The 19,400-nt window shown below is 54.0% G+C and overlaps 2 protein-coding genes and 1 non-coding gene across 23 annotated transcripts in view; 1 reads left to right on the forward strand and 2 right to left on the reverse strand.

Moving 5' to 3' along the window:
- DNM2 (dynamin 2) overlaps positions 1 to 17,406 on the forward strand; it is a 100,417-nt gene extending 83,011 nt beyond the window's left edge. For 8 of the 19 annotated variants that reach the window (XM_021083801.1, XM_021083804.1, XM_021083800.1 and 5 more), the window contains 6 exons: positions 3,523 to 3,632; positions 7,494 to 7,605; positions 8,151 to 8,315; positions 12,688 to 12,920; positions 13,922 to 14,176; positions 14,646 to 15,539. In XM_021083801.1, the coding sequence (XP_020939460.1) occupies positions 3,523 to 3,632; positions 7,494 to 7,605; positions 8,151 to 8,315; positions 12,688 to 12,920; positions 13,922 to 14,176; positions 14,646 to 14,715 (945 nt within the window). In that variant the 3' untranslated portion in view covers positions 14,716 to 15,539. Of the gene's footprint in view, positions 1 to 3,522; positions 3,633 to 7,493; positions 7,606 to 8,150; positions 8,316 to 12,687; positions 12,921 to 13,921; positions 14,177 to 14,645; positions 15,540 to 15,970 lie in introns of those variants that run through there. The other 11 variants (XM_021083807.1, XM_021083812.1, XM_021083815.1 and 8 more) reach the window with 4 other exon arrangements.
- Positions 1,030 to 1,109, reverse strand: MIR199A-2 (microRNA 199a-2). The gene has a single exon (NR_038526.1). It is a non-coding gene; the product is annotated as a microRNA 199a-2 (primary transcript).
- TMED1 (transmembrane p24 trafficking protein 1) lies at positions 16,107 to 19,400 on the reverse strand. Of its 3 annotated transcripts, none has more exons than XM_003354060.4 (4): positions 18,850 to 19,400; positions 18,062 to 18,159; positions 17,735 to 17,918; positions 16,107 to 17,123 (listed from the first exon to the last, which is right to left on the reverse strand). In XM_003354060.4, exons 1-4 carry the CDS (start codon positions 19,030 to 19,032, stop codon positions 16,905 to 16,907), a joined length of 684 nt encoding a protein of 227 aa, XP_003354108.1. In that variant the 5' UTR covers positions 19,033 to 19,400; the 3' UTR covers positions 16,107 to 16,904. The 3 variants fall into 3 exon arrangements, with proteins under 3 accessions (XP_003354108.1, XP_020939478.1, XP_020939479.1); XM_021083819.1 differs by lacking the exon at positions 18,850 to 19,400 and adding an exon at positions 18,419 to 18,835; XM_021083820.1 differs by lacking the exon at positions 18,850 to 19,400 and adding an exon at positions 18,419 to 18,842 and having other exon boundaries at positions 17,011 to 17,123; positions 17,719 to 17,918.

Here is a 19,400-nt window from a genome sequence, read left to right on the forward strand (position 1 = left end):
GTCTTGGCGCTTTCTTCTAAACTAGGGGGTAAGGGCGATACAGTGTCCAGGACCCCAGAGCCAGACAAGGCTGGGATGCAAAAGGAGGGCAGGGCCAGGCGTTCCTCAAGGGAGCCGAGTGGCCAGAACTGTGCCTCAAAATGGCCGGGGTGAGGTGGGGGTGGGGATGACAATTTCGCATTTTCTCCCTCTCCTCCCACCCCCGCAGTCTGAGACCCAGTCTGAGTTGTGGTGCGTCAGCTGCCAGGCAAGCCAAGAGCTGGGTGGCTCCTTTGGGCTTTGGGGAGCCTTGGAGCTGGGAATGAAGTCGGAGAGGGGCTTCTCGGCCCAAACCCCAGCCTGGTGGTTGGCACCATTGCGAGCCCTGTTTTTAACTTTGTGAAAAGCCCTTCATTCCTCCTTCAGCTGGGGCTTGAAAGCAGGCGCCCCAGACCCTCCCCAGGGGGCCTCAGAGCAGAGGCAGGGGAAGTGCTGGGAGGAGGGTCGAGCGCCGGCAGCAGTAATGAGAACCAGCAGACCCGTGAATGGGGCCCTGTGTGTGCCCCAGACACAAAGCAGGCTGAGATCCGGAGGGGCGGGCGCGAAATCCTGCCTGTCTGTCCATCCCCCGTCCACCCTCCTCCCTGCCAAGTTAGGACCCCAGCAAGGACCCTCAGAATCACACACAGGGTGGCCCCCTCAGGGTCAGGCCGCCTTCTTAGAGAAGCCTCAGAGAGAGGCAGGCCACAAGTATTTCTTTATTGAAAAAAGAACCAAAAGGAGCTGGTTACAGGAGGGTAGAAATAGGGCAAGTGTTCGGCCAGAGCCCTCACCCCCTTGGCCAGAGCCAGGGCGGCTTTTGCCTTTCCCTGGTGCCTCTCCCCGCTTCCCCCCACCCCCAGACCCTTCTTCTTTATTCCAGAATCTTCTGTCCAAGTCTCCACCCCGTGGGAAACAGGGTTGCGGGTGATTACACTCACCTCCGAGGCTGCCTCAGTGTGGGGGTGGCAGCAAGTTTGGGGGGTCCATCCCGATGCGCCGCTCGCCCGAGCCCAGCCTAACCAATGTGCAGACTACTGTACACATTCAGAGCCCCCTGAACAGGTAGTCTGAACACTGGGTTGGCGGGGCCGGCTGTCCATCCCGTGGGCCGCCTGGGCAGCAGTGGGGCCACCTCGCCTCAGCACCTCTGAGCAGGCAAGGAAGGCACTGCTCCGCCCGCGACGATCTGCTTCGTCTCTTCTGACGTGGCACGGCTGGGGCCAGCTCGCATCTGGAGAAAGTTGTGGGTTTTCAGGAAATCCTAAGGAGGCGGTGGGGATGGGGGAGGCGGGTGGGGGCGAACAGGAGGGAGGAATTGGGTCCCTGGCCTCTGTGCGCAGGAGAAGGTCTCTTTGGGGGTCGGCGTGGGGGTGGGGTATGTGTATGCCTCTGTGTGTGTGTGTGTTTGTGTTCTGTGTGTGTGTGTGTGTGTGTGTGCGCGCGCGCGCGCGCGCGCGCGCCGGCAGCATCAGGAAGGCAGCCGCTGCGTTCTGGGCGGAATCACACTATAAACAATTCCAGATGTGGTGTCTCACTCAGGGCCCAAAAGGACTGTGACTCAGTTACTTGGCCTGGCCAGCAGACTAGAAGCTTCCTGCCTCATGACACAAGAGGGTGGGGGCAGCAAAGCCTCTTCCACAAACTTCCGGGCCAGGAACTCCTGCCCTTGCCACTTCTAAAGCCCCCCAGACTGTTCCCCGAAAGGTTGGAGGGTTCTGGGCTCCGCATTGCCTGGCCTGCCTGCCTCCGCTTGGGCTCCTAACTCTGCAGTGGGAATGGGGGCTCCCACCTCTGTGGCCACCAGGCTCCTCTCCTGGCCCCTCAGCATGGCCTGGGCTGGAGGAGCCCCGCCCTACTTCCTCCTCACCCAGAGCCCAGTGGACTGACTCTGGAGCACAAGAGAGAAGCAAAAGCGAAGCCGCCCTGGCATCTCGCGGGCAGGGGTTCAGAACCTTCACAGTGTCTGTGCTCGCCTTACATCAGGAGGACCACTGGGGAAACTAAGGCAGAGAGGGGCTGTGACTTGCCCAAGGGCCCATGGCTGCAGAGGAGCCAGGCTCATCTGAGCTCCTAGCACCTCAGGATTGAGCCCACGCCTCCTGAAGCTAGTTCTGAAGCTCCAAGCTGTCCTCCACCCCTTGGGGAGCCCCTGGCCCACTTCCCCCCCCCCCACCACTGTGGCTGCCCTTGGATTCGGAAGCAGCAGCCATGTTGGGCTTTGTTCTGGGGTCTTCCGGAGGACAGGGGTAGGGCAGGTGAGAAGTGAGCTACTGTGAGGGGGGAGGTATCCAGAGGCATTCAGGAGGTAACAGCCAGGCAGGCAGTGGGTAGGACCTGGCTTTGGATTACACAGGCCTGGCTTCTAAAGCTCCTCTGTGGCCCCCTTCACCTGCTGTGTAGCTCTGGGCAGCCAGCATCCCTCTCTGAGTGTGAGACTTCCCTGGCAGTGATGTGTGAGGGTTCCATGAGCTGCTGGACAAGCAGCCCTTCACATCAGTCTTTGAGAGCTGCTGACGGTCGAGTGGAAGTTGGGGGACCCTGACACCGTTTTGGCTTCCTGATGTAGCAAACCCGTTTAATGTGCTGCCCCTCTCCCACACCCACACACAGAAGACTAATGATAATGCAACTGCAGGGGCCCAACCCTGTGCCAGGCACACAGTAGATGCTTAGCTAACATCAGTTGACCTCTGGAGTGTGACTCCAAGCCCTGAGACTCACCAGGTCTGCACCCTTGGACAGGAGACGTGTCCTCTCTGAGCTGCTTGCCCAGAAGCCTTCAGGACTGCCATGCCCGCACTCAGTTGGCACTTTCTGAACATGGTCCCCAGCCTTTGGGCCTCAGGCATCAGCTCGAGGGGGCCCTGCTTTCCTGCTCTGCCCCCCACCCACTGTCTCAGTCTCCCTCTCCAGAGTTGGATCATGCTGGATATTCCCTTGCAGTACAGTTGGGTTAAGGATCTGGCATTGCCATCGCAGGTCACAACTGAGGCATGGGTTCTATCCCTGGCCTGGGAGCTTCCACATGCCATAGTTGCTGCCAAAAAAAACCAAAACTAAAAACCAGTATCATGCTGGTAATTCACAGGCTCGTCATAAAGACGCAGTGGCATTAATAGTTCCATTGGCTCAGTGGTTGCATGCTGGGTGGTTTTGAGCAGCCACTGTATCAGCAGGAAACCAAACAGATAAGAGTCCCTGCCCTCGAGGACCTGTCTGGGTGACACACAGTGACCTAAGTCAATAAGCAAGATATGTGGCATGTTATGATATGGGAGGGGAAGCGGCAAAGGGAGAGTCAGGGGCACTTTGTGGTGCAGTCAGGGCAGGCCTTACCTGGAGGGCCCTTCTGCAACAGAGGAGGTGAGGAGGGAACCACATGGGTGTAGAGGGGAGGAGCAAAGGCCCTGGGGCTAGATGCCCCCTTGGCCTATCAGGTGTTGGGCGGTGGTCCTCATGGTAGACTCCAGCCCAGGGTGACCCATCCCCTTCCACCCTCAGGAGAAAGAGAAGAAGTACATGCTGCCTCTGGACAACCTCAAAATCCGTGATGTGGAAAAGGGCTTCATGTCCAACAAGCATGTCTTCGCCATCTTCAACACAGAGCAGAGGTGAGGCCCTTCCCGTCCCCGCTCCTCATTCAGTCATTCAGGACCATCCACCGAGCACTTGCTGCAAACAGCCCCTTCCCTACCCTGGGAACTCACACTCCAGAAAAAGAGCCAGAACAGAAACATGATTCTACTGGGCGTCTGTGGGCAGAGGTAGGGAGGGATGGGACCTAGCTCTGGTGCTCACTGGCACCCCCTGGCGGCCATGAAGGGAATAGGATGAGGGAGTCAGGGCCAGGGTGGGGACCAGGGAGGAGGCTCCTGCACTGGTCCAGGTGGGTGATGGTGTGGCTGCACCCAGGTGGGGCGAAGGACCTGGAGGAGGAAGGGGTGGATTCGAACAGAGCAGATCGAACTCCTGGTATGTGTGGGTGTGAGAGCGAGAAAGGCATTGCTCAAGGACTGAGCTACCATTGGCTGGCATGGGGGAGACAGAGGCAGAGTAGGCTTGGGTACAGTCGGGGCCGTGCTTAGGCCATGCTGAGGGACAGAAGTCTGGGAGACACCATGTGGAGCGTGGGGGAAGCAGCTGATTAGGTACAAGAGACTAGTGTTCAGGAATACACTCCAGGCAGGAATGTCACTGGGGATGTGTCAACTGGGGACTCATTGTTGCATGGTGGTGTTTAAAGTCTAGATGGAGAGTTCCCATTGTGGCTCAGTGGGTTAAAAACCCAACTAGTATCCATGGGGATACGGGTTCGATCCCTGGCCTCACTCAGTGGGCTAAGGATCTGGCATTGCTGCAAGCTGCAGCATAGGTCGCAGACATGGCTCTGGCTGTGGTATAGGCTGGCAGCTGCAGCTCTGATTCATCCCCTAGCCTGGGAACTTCCATATGCCACAGGCGCAGCCCTAAAAGAAAAAAAAAGTCTAGATGGGGATGAGATGTTTGGGCCATTATGACAGAGAAGAGAAGGGCCCAGGAGACTCTTGGTAAACCCATTCCAAGGGGTGTTGGTGAGAGACTTTAGCCAAAGCAAAGACACTTTGCTCAGCTCAGTCAGAGACCCAGCAGAAAGCAGGGCTGAGTTTGGACCAAGGAGGGCCCCTGCCCAGATTCATACCTTCATCTAGGGGCCAGGGACTCTCCAAGGCAGGGGTTAGCTGTCAGCCAGGGCCTAGGGTTGTTCATGACTGGCTGGCAGGCACTGATTTCTCCCTGCTAGCCCAGGACCACCTTCCCCACTGCCCATCCACACCCACCAATCCCAGCCAAGTCGTCTATTTTATGCAAGCATCCTGCTCTTTTCCAGACTGGCCTAAAGCTCTGAGACCCGCTTTGGCCAGCAGCAGACTCCCAAAACCTTTACAGCCCTTTTAGGCTCACCTCTCCACACCCCCACTCCCGTGCCTAAGAAGCTCTAGGATGTGTAGGAGAACCCGGATTCTGCAGTGGGACAGGTTCACTGGGAAGCTCTTTCTGGCTCTGTAACACCAGGCAGCCACCATCCCCCCTCCCTGGTCCTGTGATCCCTTGTTCAGGGGGCTAAAAATATTACCTAATGTGTCATTTAAGGGTGAGTTCAGGGAGTTCCCATAATGGTTCAGCAGAAACGAATCTGACCAACATCCATGAGGATGCAGGTACAATCCCTGGCCTCCCTCAGCAGGTTAGGGATCTGGCGTTGCCGTGAGCTGTGGTGTAGGTTGAGGATGCAGCTCGGATCCCAAGTTGCTGTGGTTACAACTCTTTTTCTTTTTTTTTTTTTTGGTTTGTCTTTATAGGGCCACACCCATAGCATATGGAGGTTCCCAGGCTAGGGGTCGAATTGGAGGTATTGCTGCCAGCCTACACCACAGCCACAGCAACGCCAGATTCAAGCCGCATCTGCAACCTACACCAGAGCTCGTGGCAACGCCAGATCCCCAAACTACTGAGCGAAGCCAGGGATCGAACCCGAAACCTCATGGTTCCTAGTCGGATTCAACTTTCTGCTGCACCACAACAGGAACTCCTGGTTACAGCTCTTATTTGACCCCTAGTCTTGGAACCTCCATATGCTGAGGGCGTGGCCCTAAAAAACAAACAAAAAAAGGGTGAGTTCAGGAAACCCAGGATAATAGTAGGGAAAACAAGATAGAAGTGTTTTGGTTTTTTAATGATGATTTTTATTTTTTCCATTATGGCCGATTTACAGTCTTCTGTCAGTTTTCTCCTGCACAGCAGGGTGACCCAGTCACACAGACATGTATACATTCCTTTTTCTCACATTATCATGCTCCATCCTAAGTGACCACAGGCATAGTTCCCAGTGCTATACAGCAGGATCTCATTGCTTATCCATTCCAAAGGCAATAGTTTGCATCTGTTAACCTCAAATTCCTAGTCCATCCTATTCTCTCCCCCTCCTCGTTGGCAACCACAAGTCTGTTCTCCATGTCCATGATTTTTTCTTTTGAAGCTTTGTTTTTTGTTTTTTTTTTTTGTTTTTTTTTTTTTGTCTTTTGTCTTTTTGTTGTTGTTGTTGCTATTTCTTGGGCCGCTCCTGCGGCATATGGAGGTTCCCAGGCTAGGGGTCGAATCGGAGCTGTAGCCACCGGCCTACGCCAGAGCCACAGCAACGCGGGATCCGAGCCGCGTCTGCAACCTACACCACAGCTCACGGCAACGCCGGATCGTTTAACCCACTGAGCAAGGGCAGGGACCGAACCCGCAACCTCATGGTTCCTAGTCGGATTCGTTAACCACTGTGCCACGACGGGAACTCCCTGAAGCTTTGTTTTTTATGTCAGTCAAATCCAGACTTTACCACCCAGGGCAGTCCCACAGGCTTCCAGGCCCACACTTTCCTGTTTTTCAGCCTTCCTCCTCTTTGACCAAGATGGCTGCCCAAACTCCAGCCATCATGATGATGTTCCAGGCAACAGGTGGGAGGAGGAACAACAATAACATGTCCCCCTTCACCCTGTCCCCACCCTCAACTCCTTCCAGATGTCTCAGGGCAGCCACTCATTGACTGCTGGTTGGCCAGAGAGCACTGTCATGAGGCCATCTGTGCCTAACCTCAAACCCAAATCTCACTCGAAGACTTTGGGACAGCTGGGCCACCTCAGCCGCACCTGTCTTATGGAACAGGATGGCATGTGTGTAGCACGGATCCTGGCCTATAAATAAAGAATGCTGTCCATAAACACTGCGTAGCATCCATCCATTTTTTCTCCAGCCTTGAGGCTCTGCACTGCCCCTTCTGTTTTTATTTTTTGTTTGTTTGTTTGTTTGTTTGTCTTCTTAGGGCCGCACCTGAGGCATATCGAAGTTCCCAGGCTAGGGGTCGACTAGGAGCTGCAGCTGCCACCCTATGCCACAGCCATAGCAAGACCAGATCTGAGCCATGTTTGCGACCTACACCACAGCTCACAGCAACACTGAATCCTTAACTTACTGAGCAAGGCCAGGGATCGAACCCACACCCTCATGGACACTAGTTGAGTATGTTTCTGCTTAGTAAAAACAAGAACTCCCAAGATAAAATTTTTTTTTTTCATCTTTTGTCTTTTTACGGCCGCACCCAGGGTATATGGAGGGTCCCAGGCTAGGGGTTTAATCAGAGCTGTTGCTGCCGACCTCCACCAAAGACACAATAACACCAGATCTGAGCCGCGTCTGCAACCTACACCACAGCTCATGGCAACGCCAGATCCTTAACCCACTGAGCGAGGCCAGGGATCGAACCTGCCACCTCATGGTTCCCAGTCAGATTTGTTTCTGCTTTGCCATGATGGGAACTCCAGTTTTTTTTGTGTGTGTGTGGTCTTTTGTCAAAATAAAATTTTAAATTCACTTTCTCAGTCACTCTGGCCCCATTCCTGGTGCTCAGAAAGAAGCCACCTATGGCTTGTCCCTTCCTTTCACTGCAGGAACGTCTACAAGGACCTGCGGCAGATCGAGCTGGCCTGTGACTCCCAGGAGGACGTGGACAGCTGGAAGGCCTCATTCCTCCGAGCCGGGGTCTACCCTGAGAAGGACCAGGTGAGGAGCGCCCTGCCTGGTCTGCACACCTTGGGCTGAGCTGACCCTACCTGGGAGAATAAGAAGCAGCCAGCCTCTCACGGGATGGGTCTTTTTAAGCTATGTTTACCAGAACTCTCTGAAGGTATGTAGCCCATACCCTCTTAAGCAAACCATGCAGAAAGCAGGGAGAGGGTTTTGTCATCAGTGCCTGGAAGGTTCTCCAACTGAAGTCAAAGACAGAGACACACATGGTCCAGGATCCTGTCTGCTTTGTTTTTTCTCTCCTCTTCCTGTCCTTGAGGCGGCAGGAACATGGGCCCCTGGTTAACATGTTCCAGTCCCCAGGTGAGAGGAGCTAGCTGATCTTGGGCCGTGGTCACCCCTAGTTTGGGCCGCTCAGGCCAGGGGCAGGCAGAGCTACATGGCCCCAATGCAGCCATTGGGGGCCAGCCCCAGAGGGTCAGTTGCCGGTGGCATAGGGCAAGCAATTCCCAGAGAAGGGGGCTCCCCACACTCACCTCAGACCTCAGCCACCCCTCACTGCCTCCCCTCCCCGCTTGCAGGCAGAGAATGAGGATGGAGCCCAGGAGAACACCTTCTCCATGGACCCGCAGCTAGAGCGCCAGGTGGAGACCATTCGAAACCTGGTGGACTCATACGTGGCCATCATCAACAAGTCCATCCGTGATCTCATGCCAAAGACCATCATGCACCTCATGATCAATAACGTGAGTGCCTGGCCCTCTGGGCCCCTGTATCTCGGGGCGAGGCGGGGTGGGCAGCCACAGCCACATTTGGCCCAAACACAGTCTGTATAAAATTAAAAATTATGGAGTTCAGGAGTTCCCACTGTGGTTCAGCGGGTTACAAACCCAACTGTTATCCATGAAGATGTGGGTTCAATCCCTGGCCTCACTCAGTGGGTTAAGGATCCGGCGTTGCCACAAGCTGTGGTGTGGGTCACAGATGTGGCTCGGACCCACCGTTGCTTTGGCTGTGGTGTAGGCCAGCAGCTGCCACTCCTAGTCAACCCCTAGCCTGGGAACTTCCATATGCCAAAAGTGTAGCACACCCCCCCCCCAAAAAAAAAGCAGGAAAAAAAGATCAGGGAGTTCCCTGGTGGCCTAGTGGCTAAGAACATGGCATTGGCACTGCTGTGGCCTTGGTTCAATTCCCGCCTGAAAAATTAGAGTGAGTCACCCACTTTTCAACATCAGCATCAGGATCCTACTAGCCTCTTGGAAAACTGGAAGGTACAGGCACACGGAGCTCACAGTCCTGCTTAATCAGGTAACTGAAGCTAATCCCTGCGGATGCACGTTCTCTAAAGTTTTTCAGCCTTACCCTAGCAGAGGGATCGCTGTCATCCCTATTTTTCAAACAGGAAAACAGAGGCCCAGAGAGGTCAAGACACCTACCCCAGGTCACTCAGAAGAGTGCAAGGTGGGATTCAAACCCAGGCTGAATCTCTCTCCAGCAGTGGCCTCCTGATGGCCTGCAGCCCAGCCTGCCTTTACTGCAGGGTGTTCCCTGCTTCCCCTGGGGCTCCCAAGCCTCTACAGCTTCAGGCTTCTCTTTGGTGAAACACAGCCACCCTAATATCTCCTGCTTCAGGGAGGGTTCAGGAGCCTCACACCTCAGGCCTTGGGCTCAGCACTAGGCACTCGGAAAGCTACATACCCCCGTTTGGTTTGTCTTGTGACTAAGAAAGCTTTAAATATGACAGGGAATAAAACAAAAGTCCTGTCTCTTCCCTTTCACTCCTTCTTCCCAGTCTCCTCCTCAGTGGTGATTAGTGTTAAATTACATAGGTCCTGGTATAGTCGCCACATATTGATGGAATATGCAGTATGTAGGGTGCTGCAGCCATGAAATTGAAAGTGCATATATGGGAGCTCCCGCTGTGGTGCAACAGGATTAGTGGGTCTTGGGAGCATTGGGAAGCAGGTTCAATCCCTGGCCCAGCACAGTGGGTTAAGGATGCAGCAGTGCTTAGGTCACCACTATGGTGGATCTGATCCCTGGCCTAGGAGCTCCATATACCATGGGGCACCCCAAAATGAAATAAATAAATTAATTTAATTAAATGAATGTATGCTTTGACCTAGCGTTCTACTTAGAGGAATTTCTCCCACAGAGATATTTGCCAGCGCGTAAGTTCAGCATGTACATGGGTTTTTCTTTTTGGCATTATTTTATAGTGGCCAAAGACTGGAATTCTATCCATTTGCTAGAATCCATTAAATAAACATCCATTTCTATTGCAAAAAATACCAAAAACCGAGTTCCTGTCATGGCGTAGCAGAAATGAATCTGACTAGGAACCGTGAGGTTGAGGGTTTGATCCCTGACCTCACTCAGTGGGTTAAGGATCTGGTGTTGCCGTGATCTGTGGTGTAGGTCGCAGACGCGGCTCAGATCTGGTATGGCTATGGCGTAGGCTGGCAGCTGTAGCTCTAATTAGACCCATAGCATGGAAACCTCCATATGCCACAGGTGTGGCCCTAAAAGACAAAAGACAAACCCACAAAAAAGCAAAAGGATGAGGACCATCTCAAGGTCTATAATAAGTTTCATTATTAAGTGGAAAAGGTATAGAGATAACAATAATCAGAAAGACTCCATTTGTGTAAAACAGAAGGGGAAATCGATAAATCTTTATGTATCTATTATCTATCTACCTACCTACCTATCTGATCTAATATACATCGAAATCTGGAAGTCTGTCTGAGGACCTGGTGACCAGTTGCACCCTAGAAGGGGAGCTTGGAATTTAAGAAGGCCAGGGTGAACAAAGGAGTTTTCACTGTGTATTTAGGTTATATTTATTTTCCCTTTTACGAGTTTTTCAAAATTTGTTTGGATAGCAAATGTATTCACATGATTTACAAGTCAAAGACCATCCAGCACAGTCACCTCTGCCATATTGAAAGTTCATTAGAGAAAATAAAATATCTATTCTTTTTTTTTAATTTTTTAATTGAAGTATAGCTAATTTACAGTGTCGTATTAGTTTCTGGTATACAGCAAAGTGATTCAGTTATATATATGTGTGTATGTTCTTTTTCATGTTCTTTTCCATTATACTTTATTACAAGGTATTGAATATAGCCTCCTGTACCATACAGTAGCACCTATTGTTTATCTATTTTGTATATAGTAGTTTGTGTCTGTTAATTCTAAATTCCTAATCTGTCTTCCCCCCCACCCCACCCCCCTTCCCCTTTGGTTTGTTTTCAATGTCTGTGAGTCTGTTTCTGTTTTGTAAGTAAGTTCATTTGTATCATTTTATTTATTTATTTGACCACACCAGTGGTATGCAGAAGTTCCTAGGCCAGGGATTGAACCCGAGCCATAGCAGTGACAATGCCAGATCCTTAATCTGCTACACCACCGGGAAACTCCTATATCATATTTTAGATTCTGCATATAAGTGATAACATGATATATGTCTTTGTCTGACTTAACCTTAGTATGATCACCTCTGGGTCCATCCACATTGCTAAATATGGCATTATTTCATTCTTTTTGATAGCTGAGTGATATAGCTCATCTCTTTATTATTTATTTATTTATTTGTTTATTGGCTGCACCTGTGGCATATGGAAGTTCCCAGGCCAGGGACTGAATCCAAGCTACAGGTGCAAACTATACCACAGCTATGGCAACACTGGACCGTTAGCCCACCTCACCACAGTGGAAACTCCCAGTTCAACTCTTTTTATTTTTTTATTTATTTTTTGGTCATTTTTGGCCTCCCTGTAGCATATGGAGTTCTGGGGCCAGGGATCGGAGCCACAGTCATGACCTAAGCTACAGCCATAGCAATGCTGGATCCCTAACCCACTGTGCCAGGCCAGGGATAGAACCCATGTCCCAGCAGCTCCCAAGACACTGCTGATTCTGTTGCACCACAGCAGGAGCTCCTCTTTTTCTAGAGCTGATATTCCATTGTCTGAACTAGTATTCCAGTGTGTGTGTGTGTGTGTGTGTGTGTGTGTGTGTGTGTGTGTACACCACATCTTTATCCATTCATTTGCTGATGAACATTTGGTTTGTTTCCATGTCTTGGGCTATTGTAATTAGTCCTGCAGTGAACATTGGGGTGCTGTATCTTTTCGAATAGAGTTTTTAATATTTTCTGAATATATGTCCAGGAGTGAGATTGCTGGATCATATGGCAACTCTATTTTTAGTTTTTGGAGGAACCTCCATACTCTTCTCAATAGTGGCTCCACCAATTACATTTTCACCAGCAGTATAGGAGGGTTCCCTTTTCTCCACACCCTCTCCAGCGTTTATTATTTGTAGATGTTTTGATAATGGCTACTGGTGTGAGGTGATACTTCACTGTAGTTTTGATTTGTGTTTCTCTAATGGTAAGCTATCAACATCCATTCTTAAAAAGTTAATTGTAGAAGGAGACTTTTGTTACAAGATATATATCCATTGAATGGATGTATTTCAGTCTCAAATCCACTCTTGCCCTTAATGGGGAAGCTCTGGAAGCATCCCCCAAATCAAGAACAAGTTGGCTACTTCCACTTTTATTTAGCCTTCTTGTAGAGTTACTGGCCAATGCATTTAGACAAGAAAAATAATTTAACGATGTGAACACTGAAAACAAAAATAGGAAAAAATGTTCCTCTTTTTAGTGTCTTATTTGTAGACACTCAAATAAACGTAAACATGTGTATCTAGAAACCCCAAGAAAATTACTTGAAAAACCACTGTATCCCGTAGAAAGGTTCAGAAAGAAACAAAGTACAACGTTCATGAACAGATACTGGCAGTTTTGAACAGAAGCCAGTTTCAAGATATGACAGGACAAAAGATGGCAATAAAAGAGACAAGATTCTAGGGATAAGTTTCATAAGAATCTCATGAAACGGGTTGAAAGAACACTATCAAGCACCCCTGAGGGGCCTCAGGAGACAACTGGGTGGAAAACTCACCTTGTTGTAAACGTCCCCCATGATCTGCAGTAAAGTTAAAGACACTGCCCCACCAAGTGTGCTGGACGTTCTTCTAGCACAGTGGTCAGCCGAGTCCTTGGCTGGGGTGGTGGGAAGCCCTGACTTCTCCAACCCTTGCCCCCAGACGAAGGCCTTCATCCACCATGAGCTGCTGGCCTACCTGTACTCGTCAGCCGACCAGAGCAGCCTCATGGAGGAGTCAGCTGACCAGGCCCAGCGGCGGGACGACATGCTGCGCATGTACCATGCGCTCAAGGAGGCACTCAACATCATTGGGGACATCAGCACCAGCACCGTGTCCACGCCGGTGCCCCCGCCCGTTGATGACACCTGGCTCCAGAGCACCAGCAGCCACAGGTGTGCAAGGCCTGGTCACCCACAGGCCAGCTCCCCCCAAGTGTCCGTCAGGGCACAGCCCACGGGTGGGCGGGGTAAAGGGGCCCGACCACAGATGGTGCAGCACCCAGCTTGCCACAGTAGGGGCTGCCACCCCGCCTAGGCCTGAAGGCAGGTTAAGAGCTCGCCTGTCTCCTGGTTCCTTCCCTTGGCTAAGCTTAAACAGAAGCCAGAGAGAGCAGGGGGCCTGGGCAACCCTGGCCGTAGGGCTGAACCTACTGGAGCACAGAGCACAGCTGAGAATGGCAGGTGGGGAGAATCTGGATGGACACGTGGAGGATGTAACCAGCATCTCCCACCCTGACCACTTTAGAGGTGAGATGGAAATGAGACCCTGGCATGGGCAAGTCAGAGCATTGGGCAAGGGGCCACCTAACCAGTGATAGTGGAGGTGGTGGGAGAGAGGCTTAGTCACTGAAATCTCAGAAGGTGCCAGCCCCCCTGAGCCCTCAGGGAGCCTTGGGGAGAGGGCAGAGCATCCAGCCTGGGGGGCAGCAGGTGCTCTGCCTCAGAGGGAGCCTGGGACAGGGGCCTGTGCGCCTTGCAGCCTCTGGAGGTATTTGGACCTGATTTGAAGGACAGGGCTGGGCTCTGAAAGGATCTTTGGCTATAGGGGGTGGATTGGAGGAGGTGGGGAGGCCTGAATGGGGCCAGTGAGAGGAAGTGCCCGAGGGAGCAAGGCTAGAAGGAAGCAGGAGCCCTTCGTGGCCAAGGATAGGTGCTAGGGCCCCAGCTCAGGTCTTGGGGCTGGACTGAGGGTCCCAGCGCTTCTCTGCTGCCATCTGCCCAGGAACTAGTACTCATGTGCATCTGACTGGGTGGTCACTGGTGCCCGTCTGTGTCGCAGAGGAGGTCACCCTGGCCAGCACCCCATGCCCTGCCTTGTGGGCTTCTGCGGCCACACTGATATGGCTGGTGCACCGACCCACCATCTCTGCTCACACTCTCTACTTCCTCCACAGCCCCACTCCGCAACGCCGGCCTGTGTCCAGCGTGCACCCCCCAGGCCGGCCCCCAGCAGTGAGGGGCCCCACCCCGGGGCCCCCCCTGATTCCTGTGCCGGTGGGAGCAGCAGCCTCCTTCTCCGCGCCCCCCATCCCATCCCGGCCTGGACCCCATCCTGGCGTGTTTGCCAACAATGACCCCTTCTCGGCCCCGCCTCAGATCCCATCTCGACCAGCTCGGATTCCACCCGGCATACCCCCCGGAGTCCCCAGGTAAGGCTGGACACCCTCCCCTTGCCACCTGTCATCTAGAACCACCAGCCTGTCCCATGCAGGGAGTGGAGGGGTCACTGGTACCCCTTTGGGCTGGTGGGGAAACTGAGGCCCAGAGAGGTCAAATTCCCAGGGTGGGGGACTCAAGGGCTCCCAGGCCTGTCTGCTACCTGGGCAAAGGGGCCCGCCACGTAGCTCAGAACCCCTCACATGGAGCCCCTTCTTCTGGTTTTGACCCAGTTCCTTTCTGAGGACACACACATCAGTCATTGCCCGCCTTGTCCAGGGTCACAGAGCAAGGGAGTGACAGCAGGGATACTGATACCCCAGCCTGGCACCCTAGCAGCCTTCAAAGGAGCATGGGGCAGCATCCTGGGGCAGGGGTGGTGGGGCCTGGATTCTGGTCCTTGCCCTGCTTCCAGCCTCACTGCCATCCCCCCTCCCCCATCTGTCTTTATTCTCTTTGCAGCAGAAGACCCCCTGCTGCGCCCAGCCGGCCCACCATTATCCGCCCAGCCGAGCCATCCCTGCTCGACTAGGCTGCGGGGGGCACCTTCTCTGGGGTCCTCGAGCACCCTCGGTGCAGGAGCTTCATTGGTCTGGGCCCATCTGCCGCCCTTAGTCCTCCAGTCCCCATGCGGGACCAGGCTCTCTGTGGGCAGCCCCTGACTCTTCCCTAACCCCGGCCCCCAGGCAGGGGCTGGCCTGGCCCCCATCTCCAGCTGGACACAGCACTGAATGGAGGGGCCCTGGCAGCCCAGGATGAGGGCAGCCGGGGTGTTGCACTTTGGGGGATGGGGTCTCAGGTAGCAGAGCAGGCAGCTGCCGCCTGAGCACCATCTTGAATGAGGGAGCCAGGCTGAGGTGCCTCACCCAGGGGCTTCTCTGGCCAGGAAAGCCTGAGCAGACCAGGCCTTCTAGAAACAGCACCAAGGGAGTCTGCACCCCTAGTCCTTGCTGGGGCACAAGGAGTGTCTGCTTCTTGGCAGTGAGACCTCCCAGTGGAGAGCCAGGCCCAGTGGGCCCAGCGGGCCCAGCGCTACCCGCCCACCCAAGTTGTACATATTCCTTCCTTGGCCGTATTAACCGCACGGCCCAGCCTCGGCTGCCAGAGGTGCCTTTGCCAGGTCCGGAAAACCCTCGGCCCCGGCCAACCCCGTTCTCTCTTACCCGGGGCCTCCAGGGCAGCCTGGGCTGAGGGCTAAGGGGTGGAGAAGCCTCCTCCACCGGGTGAGCCCCGGGCAGCCTGTCTGAGCAGACCTTCTCGCTCGTTCGCTCGCTCGCTCGCTCGGTTTGACCACTGTAAGTGCCTGCACTCTGTATCCTATTAATAAACTAAAATAAAGGGAAGACGCTTCTGGTGGCTGCTGTGTGGGCCTTTTGTGTTGACGTTTAGGCTGAGTATGTGGGCTGCTGACCTTCCCCCCCAGCGGGGCTCCCACCATGCACTGTGCCCTTGGGGGAGTGTTTGCTTCTTCTAGAGCGAAGAGCTTTTACCTTTCCTTAACACCTCAGGAATGGGAGCAGATATTCCCCCCACCCATACTCAGAGGACTGGCTGCAACCCAACACAGCACTGGCAGTAGAGATCAGGATGGGGGCCTGAGGCAGAATTCAGAGTTACTGAGGGGAGGAGGATCTTGGCCCTCCACCTCAAACTGTGCAGTGGTCAGGACCCCCTCCCAACTCCCCCAATCCTGAGGACTTCCCCTTCGCCCTCTTGGGGGCACAGGCCTTCCAGCCCAGCCGGGGACACAGATAAACTTTGCTTTCTGATTTTTCTCTTGTGCCCAGGCGACCACCTCCATCGGCTCCTGCCCGACCTTTCTTCTGAACTTCGTGGGAGACCCCTCCCGCCTGCCTGGCTGCCCCCTTGGGGGCAGGTCTGTCCCGGCTGGTGTCCCTGAGCCCCAGTCATAAGGCTCTATGATTTTCTGACCATAATTTATTGACTCCAGTGCTCAGGCCAGATTGCTCTTTGTTCCATGAGGCTCTTGTGCAGGCTTTGGCTGGGCCACCCCTCAGCCCTGTCTGGGGCCCCTGCAGGGAAAGCGGGAGGGGCGGGTGGTCTTACAGGCCCTGCTCCCTGAGTTCTGTTACCAGACCTCACACCCAGCCCGCCCCCCCGCTAGGCCAAAGGGCCAGAGCCCCTTCCTGTCAATAAAGTGACTGTTCTGGCAAGAACACTGCAGCCACGTCTCCTTCCCGGCCTCTGGCATGAGCAGGCCACTCCCAGCAGCAGCACAGGCCTTGGGTGGAGCCACAAGAAGGCAGGCATGGGATCCCACAGCAGCAAGTCCCCTCCTATGGTCACCTGGCTTGGAGGTGCCAGCAGGGAAGGGAAAGACTTGGCTTCTTGGGCCCCGTGCTGCACCATGGATTGCTAGTGCAGGCTGGAAGATTCCAGCTAAGGCACAATTACAGGAGGAGTGAGAAGCAGGGCCAGAAAATCCAAAGGTTGCTTTCGGATGCTGCAGTGCCCCCCATGCACAGTTTTCCAGGAAAACAGGTTCAGCCACTGAGCTATCCCTCCTGGGGGGCCCTTGCCTACAAGCCAGCCTGTGTTCTTGCTGGGCCCTGGAAGGGAGGGGACCCGCAGGGGCCACACCTCAGGCCCAGACTGCACAGCTTCCCTTCCTGTAGGAAACTAAGCTGGGGAAGGGACCCCCCCAGTCTCACGCATGCGCCTTGCTGCTCCTCCTTTCCCCTGTTCTTCCATGGCAGGGGGCTACGTAGGCACAGGGCGCTTGTCCTGAAAGAAGCGCTTGAGAGTGCAGACTTGCAGCACGGCCACGAGTAGCAACACGGCCACATTCACAGCTGACCAGAAGTTGACTCGCTCCAGGTTGCCCTCTTGCAGGTTGCGGTCACGTGCCTCAAAGGCCCGCAGCAGAGTCAGCATTTGGATGCTGCGCTCAAGCCGGGTCCTCATGGTCTCAATGGACTCCTGTGGCACAGAGGGAGAAGCAGGGTGAGCCTCTGTCATGCAGAATAGTGTGAGAATTCGTGTTTGGGGGCAGAGAGCTGAGAGCACAGACTCAGTGGCCAGGCTGCCTGAGTCTAAATCCTTCCACCACTCTCTGGCTGTGTGACCATGAGCAAGTAAATAATCTCTCTGGGCCTCAGTTTCCTCCTCAGAATTAAACCTCCAAGTTGCCGTGAGAATTGAATGCCTAATGAAGTATAAAGAACATACTTACTATGGTTAATAAATAGTTAGTGAAGCCAGACTGCCTGTGTTCAAATATTGGCTCTGTAAGTTGCTGGCTGTGTGGCCTTAGAAGAGTTACTTAGCCATCTTGTGCATCAGTTTCCCCAACTGCAAAATGGGGGATAATTAGCGTATACTACCTATATAAGGTGGTTATGGAGATCTAACAAGTTATTTAAGCTCTTACAACAAGGTTTACACCTAGAAATGTTCTATTGTTATTAAGTTGGGGGCACCCATATATAGGAAAGGCTAGGTCAGGCCAAGGGGGACCCCAGCCAAGGTGAGAGTGCAGAGCCCAAAGACAGAAATCTGAGAGGAGTGGCCCCACCTCCACCTGGGCACACCTTGATGTCCTCCATCTTGACATCCAGCATCTCCTCAGGCTCCACAGCCTCTGCCCAGCCCTCCACCTCTTCATCATCCTGCAGGCTGTCAAAGATGAGTTCAAAGAACACGAGCTTCTCGGAGATTGTGCTGAAGGAGTTGTCAAAGCACAGTTTGTAGTCCCCTGCCTCCGTGGGCTCCACCCTGGACAGACAGAAAGACACACTGACATGGTCTGGACTGGCTGTCCAGTTGGACTTTTCGAGGCAGGCAGGGTGGTAACCCGAGGCCGCCAGAGAGGGGCAGGACTGTAACTGAACCTGGGCAGCCACCGGGACGTAACTCACGTGTGCACACCATCTGCCTTGCGGGACTCGCTGACCAGCAGCACTCCCTGAGGGCTCTCCAGAGTGAAATCCACGTCCAGCCCAGCACCTGCGATCACCTGGGGGGCAGGTAAGAGCGGGTGGAGGACTAAGGGTAGACCAAGGGCACCTGGCAGAAGGCCATGACTGGACCGACCCAAGCAGACCATCACCAGGGGCCTACCGGAGCTTGGAAACCACCCTCACGGTGGTCCTGCCCCTTCCACTCCTTTTGGCCACGCCCCTTGCCTTGGCTCCGCCTCCATAGATTTGGGGGGCCTTGGGATGGGCTCCTAAATCTGGTCACGCCCGCATACACAGTTCTTAATCAACGTTTACCAGATTATGTCCGGCTTGGCCACAACCCAAATAATATAATGGAGCCTTGCTTGAAGCCCTTGCCTTCACCCTTTCCCCGGGAAATCCTCGTGTTGGCCACTCCCTTTCTTGTGCCACATCATGGCCACGCCTCCACCTCAATTGACACCTCTTTAGGCCACGCCCACCCGCGAGAGTCCTGCCCGCTGAAGGCCTCCCTCTTTCAATGGCCCCGCCTCCCCGCTCTCCCATTTCTAGCCCCGCCTTTGTCCGAAACATCCACCCCTTCCTCTCCAAAGCACTACCCCCGCCCCTAGCTCTCCCTGACTCAGACCCCGCGTTCTTACGCACGGGCTCCTCCTCCTTCCTTCTTCAAGGCATGCATCGCTGGCTCAGTTTGGCCACGCCCCCTCTCCCTGTCTTCGCCGGCTCCCCGATCCGGCACCCTCTACCTGGTACTCAGTCTCCAGGCTTGCGTTGGCCGGCGCAGACTGATAGAAACATTGCTTCCGCCCCGCAGGAAGCAGGAATGTAAACTCGCCATCCTGGATCGGTGGGGGCCCTGCCCCTCCTACCTCCACTGGAGGCAATAGTAGCCATAGGGCCAAGGCTAGGGCCGTGCTGGCCGCCATCATCTGGGTCACCCTCCGATTTGCTAACAGGTCGCGGTTCCTTTAAGGGTTAGCCCTGCCCCTTCTGCTACTCGACGGAACTCATTGGCCGCCGCTTCACTCCGTTGTCTGAAGGCCGCGGAGCTAGGAGTGCAGGACCCCCTGAGAGACTAGTTGACCGAATAAATGCCTGATGAACCTAAAAACGCTGGACTTCCTACACACTCTATCTTTGAAAAGCCTCCACTTCTGGTCCCAAACGCTGTTGGGGGAAAGTTTAAAAGAATAAGTACCATGATGGCATATTCTTCTCAGGCAAAATCTAAGACAACGATGGTAGAGGCGGCTGGGTCCTTGCTGTTTTCCCAGAGTACCCCGCACGCGACGACCCT

The sequence above is a fragment of the Sus scrofa genome, chromosome 2 (assembly GCF_000003025.6).
Source record: "Sus scrofa isolate TJ Tabasco breed Duroc chromosome 2, Sscrofa11.1, whole genome shotgun sequence".
Classification (NCBI taxonomy): domain Eukaryota; kingdom Metazoa; phylum Chordata; class Mammalia; order Artiodactyla; family Suidae; genus Sus; species Sus scrofa.

What these genes read in the sequence shown, in the direction of transcription:
- TMED1 (XM_021083819.1), bottom strand. Translation starts at nt 18,676, where the DNA reads ATGTTTCGGACAAAGGCGGGGCTAGAAATGGGAGAGCGGGGAGGCGGG. An exon ending in GCCAAGCCGGACATAATCTG is followed by an intron (nt 18,160 to 18,418) that starts GTAAACGTTGAT and finishes CCTGCCCCCCAG; the next exon opens with GTGATCGCAGGTGCTGGGCT. An exon ending in TCAAGATGGAGGACATCAAG is followed by an intron (nt 17,124 to 17,734) that starts GTGTGCCCAGGT and finishes TCTGTGCCACAG; the next exon opens with GAGTCCATTGAGACCATGAG.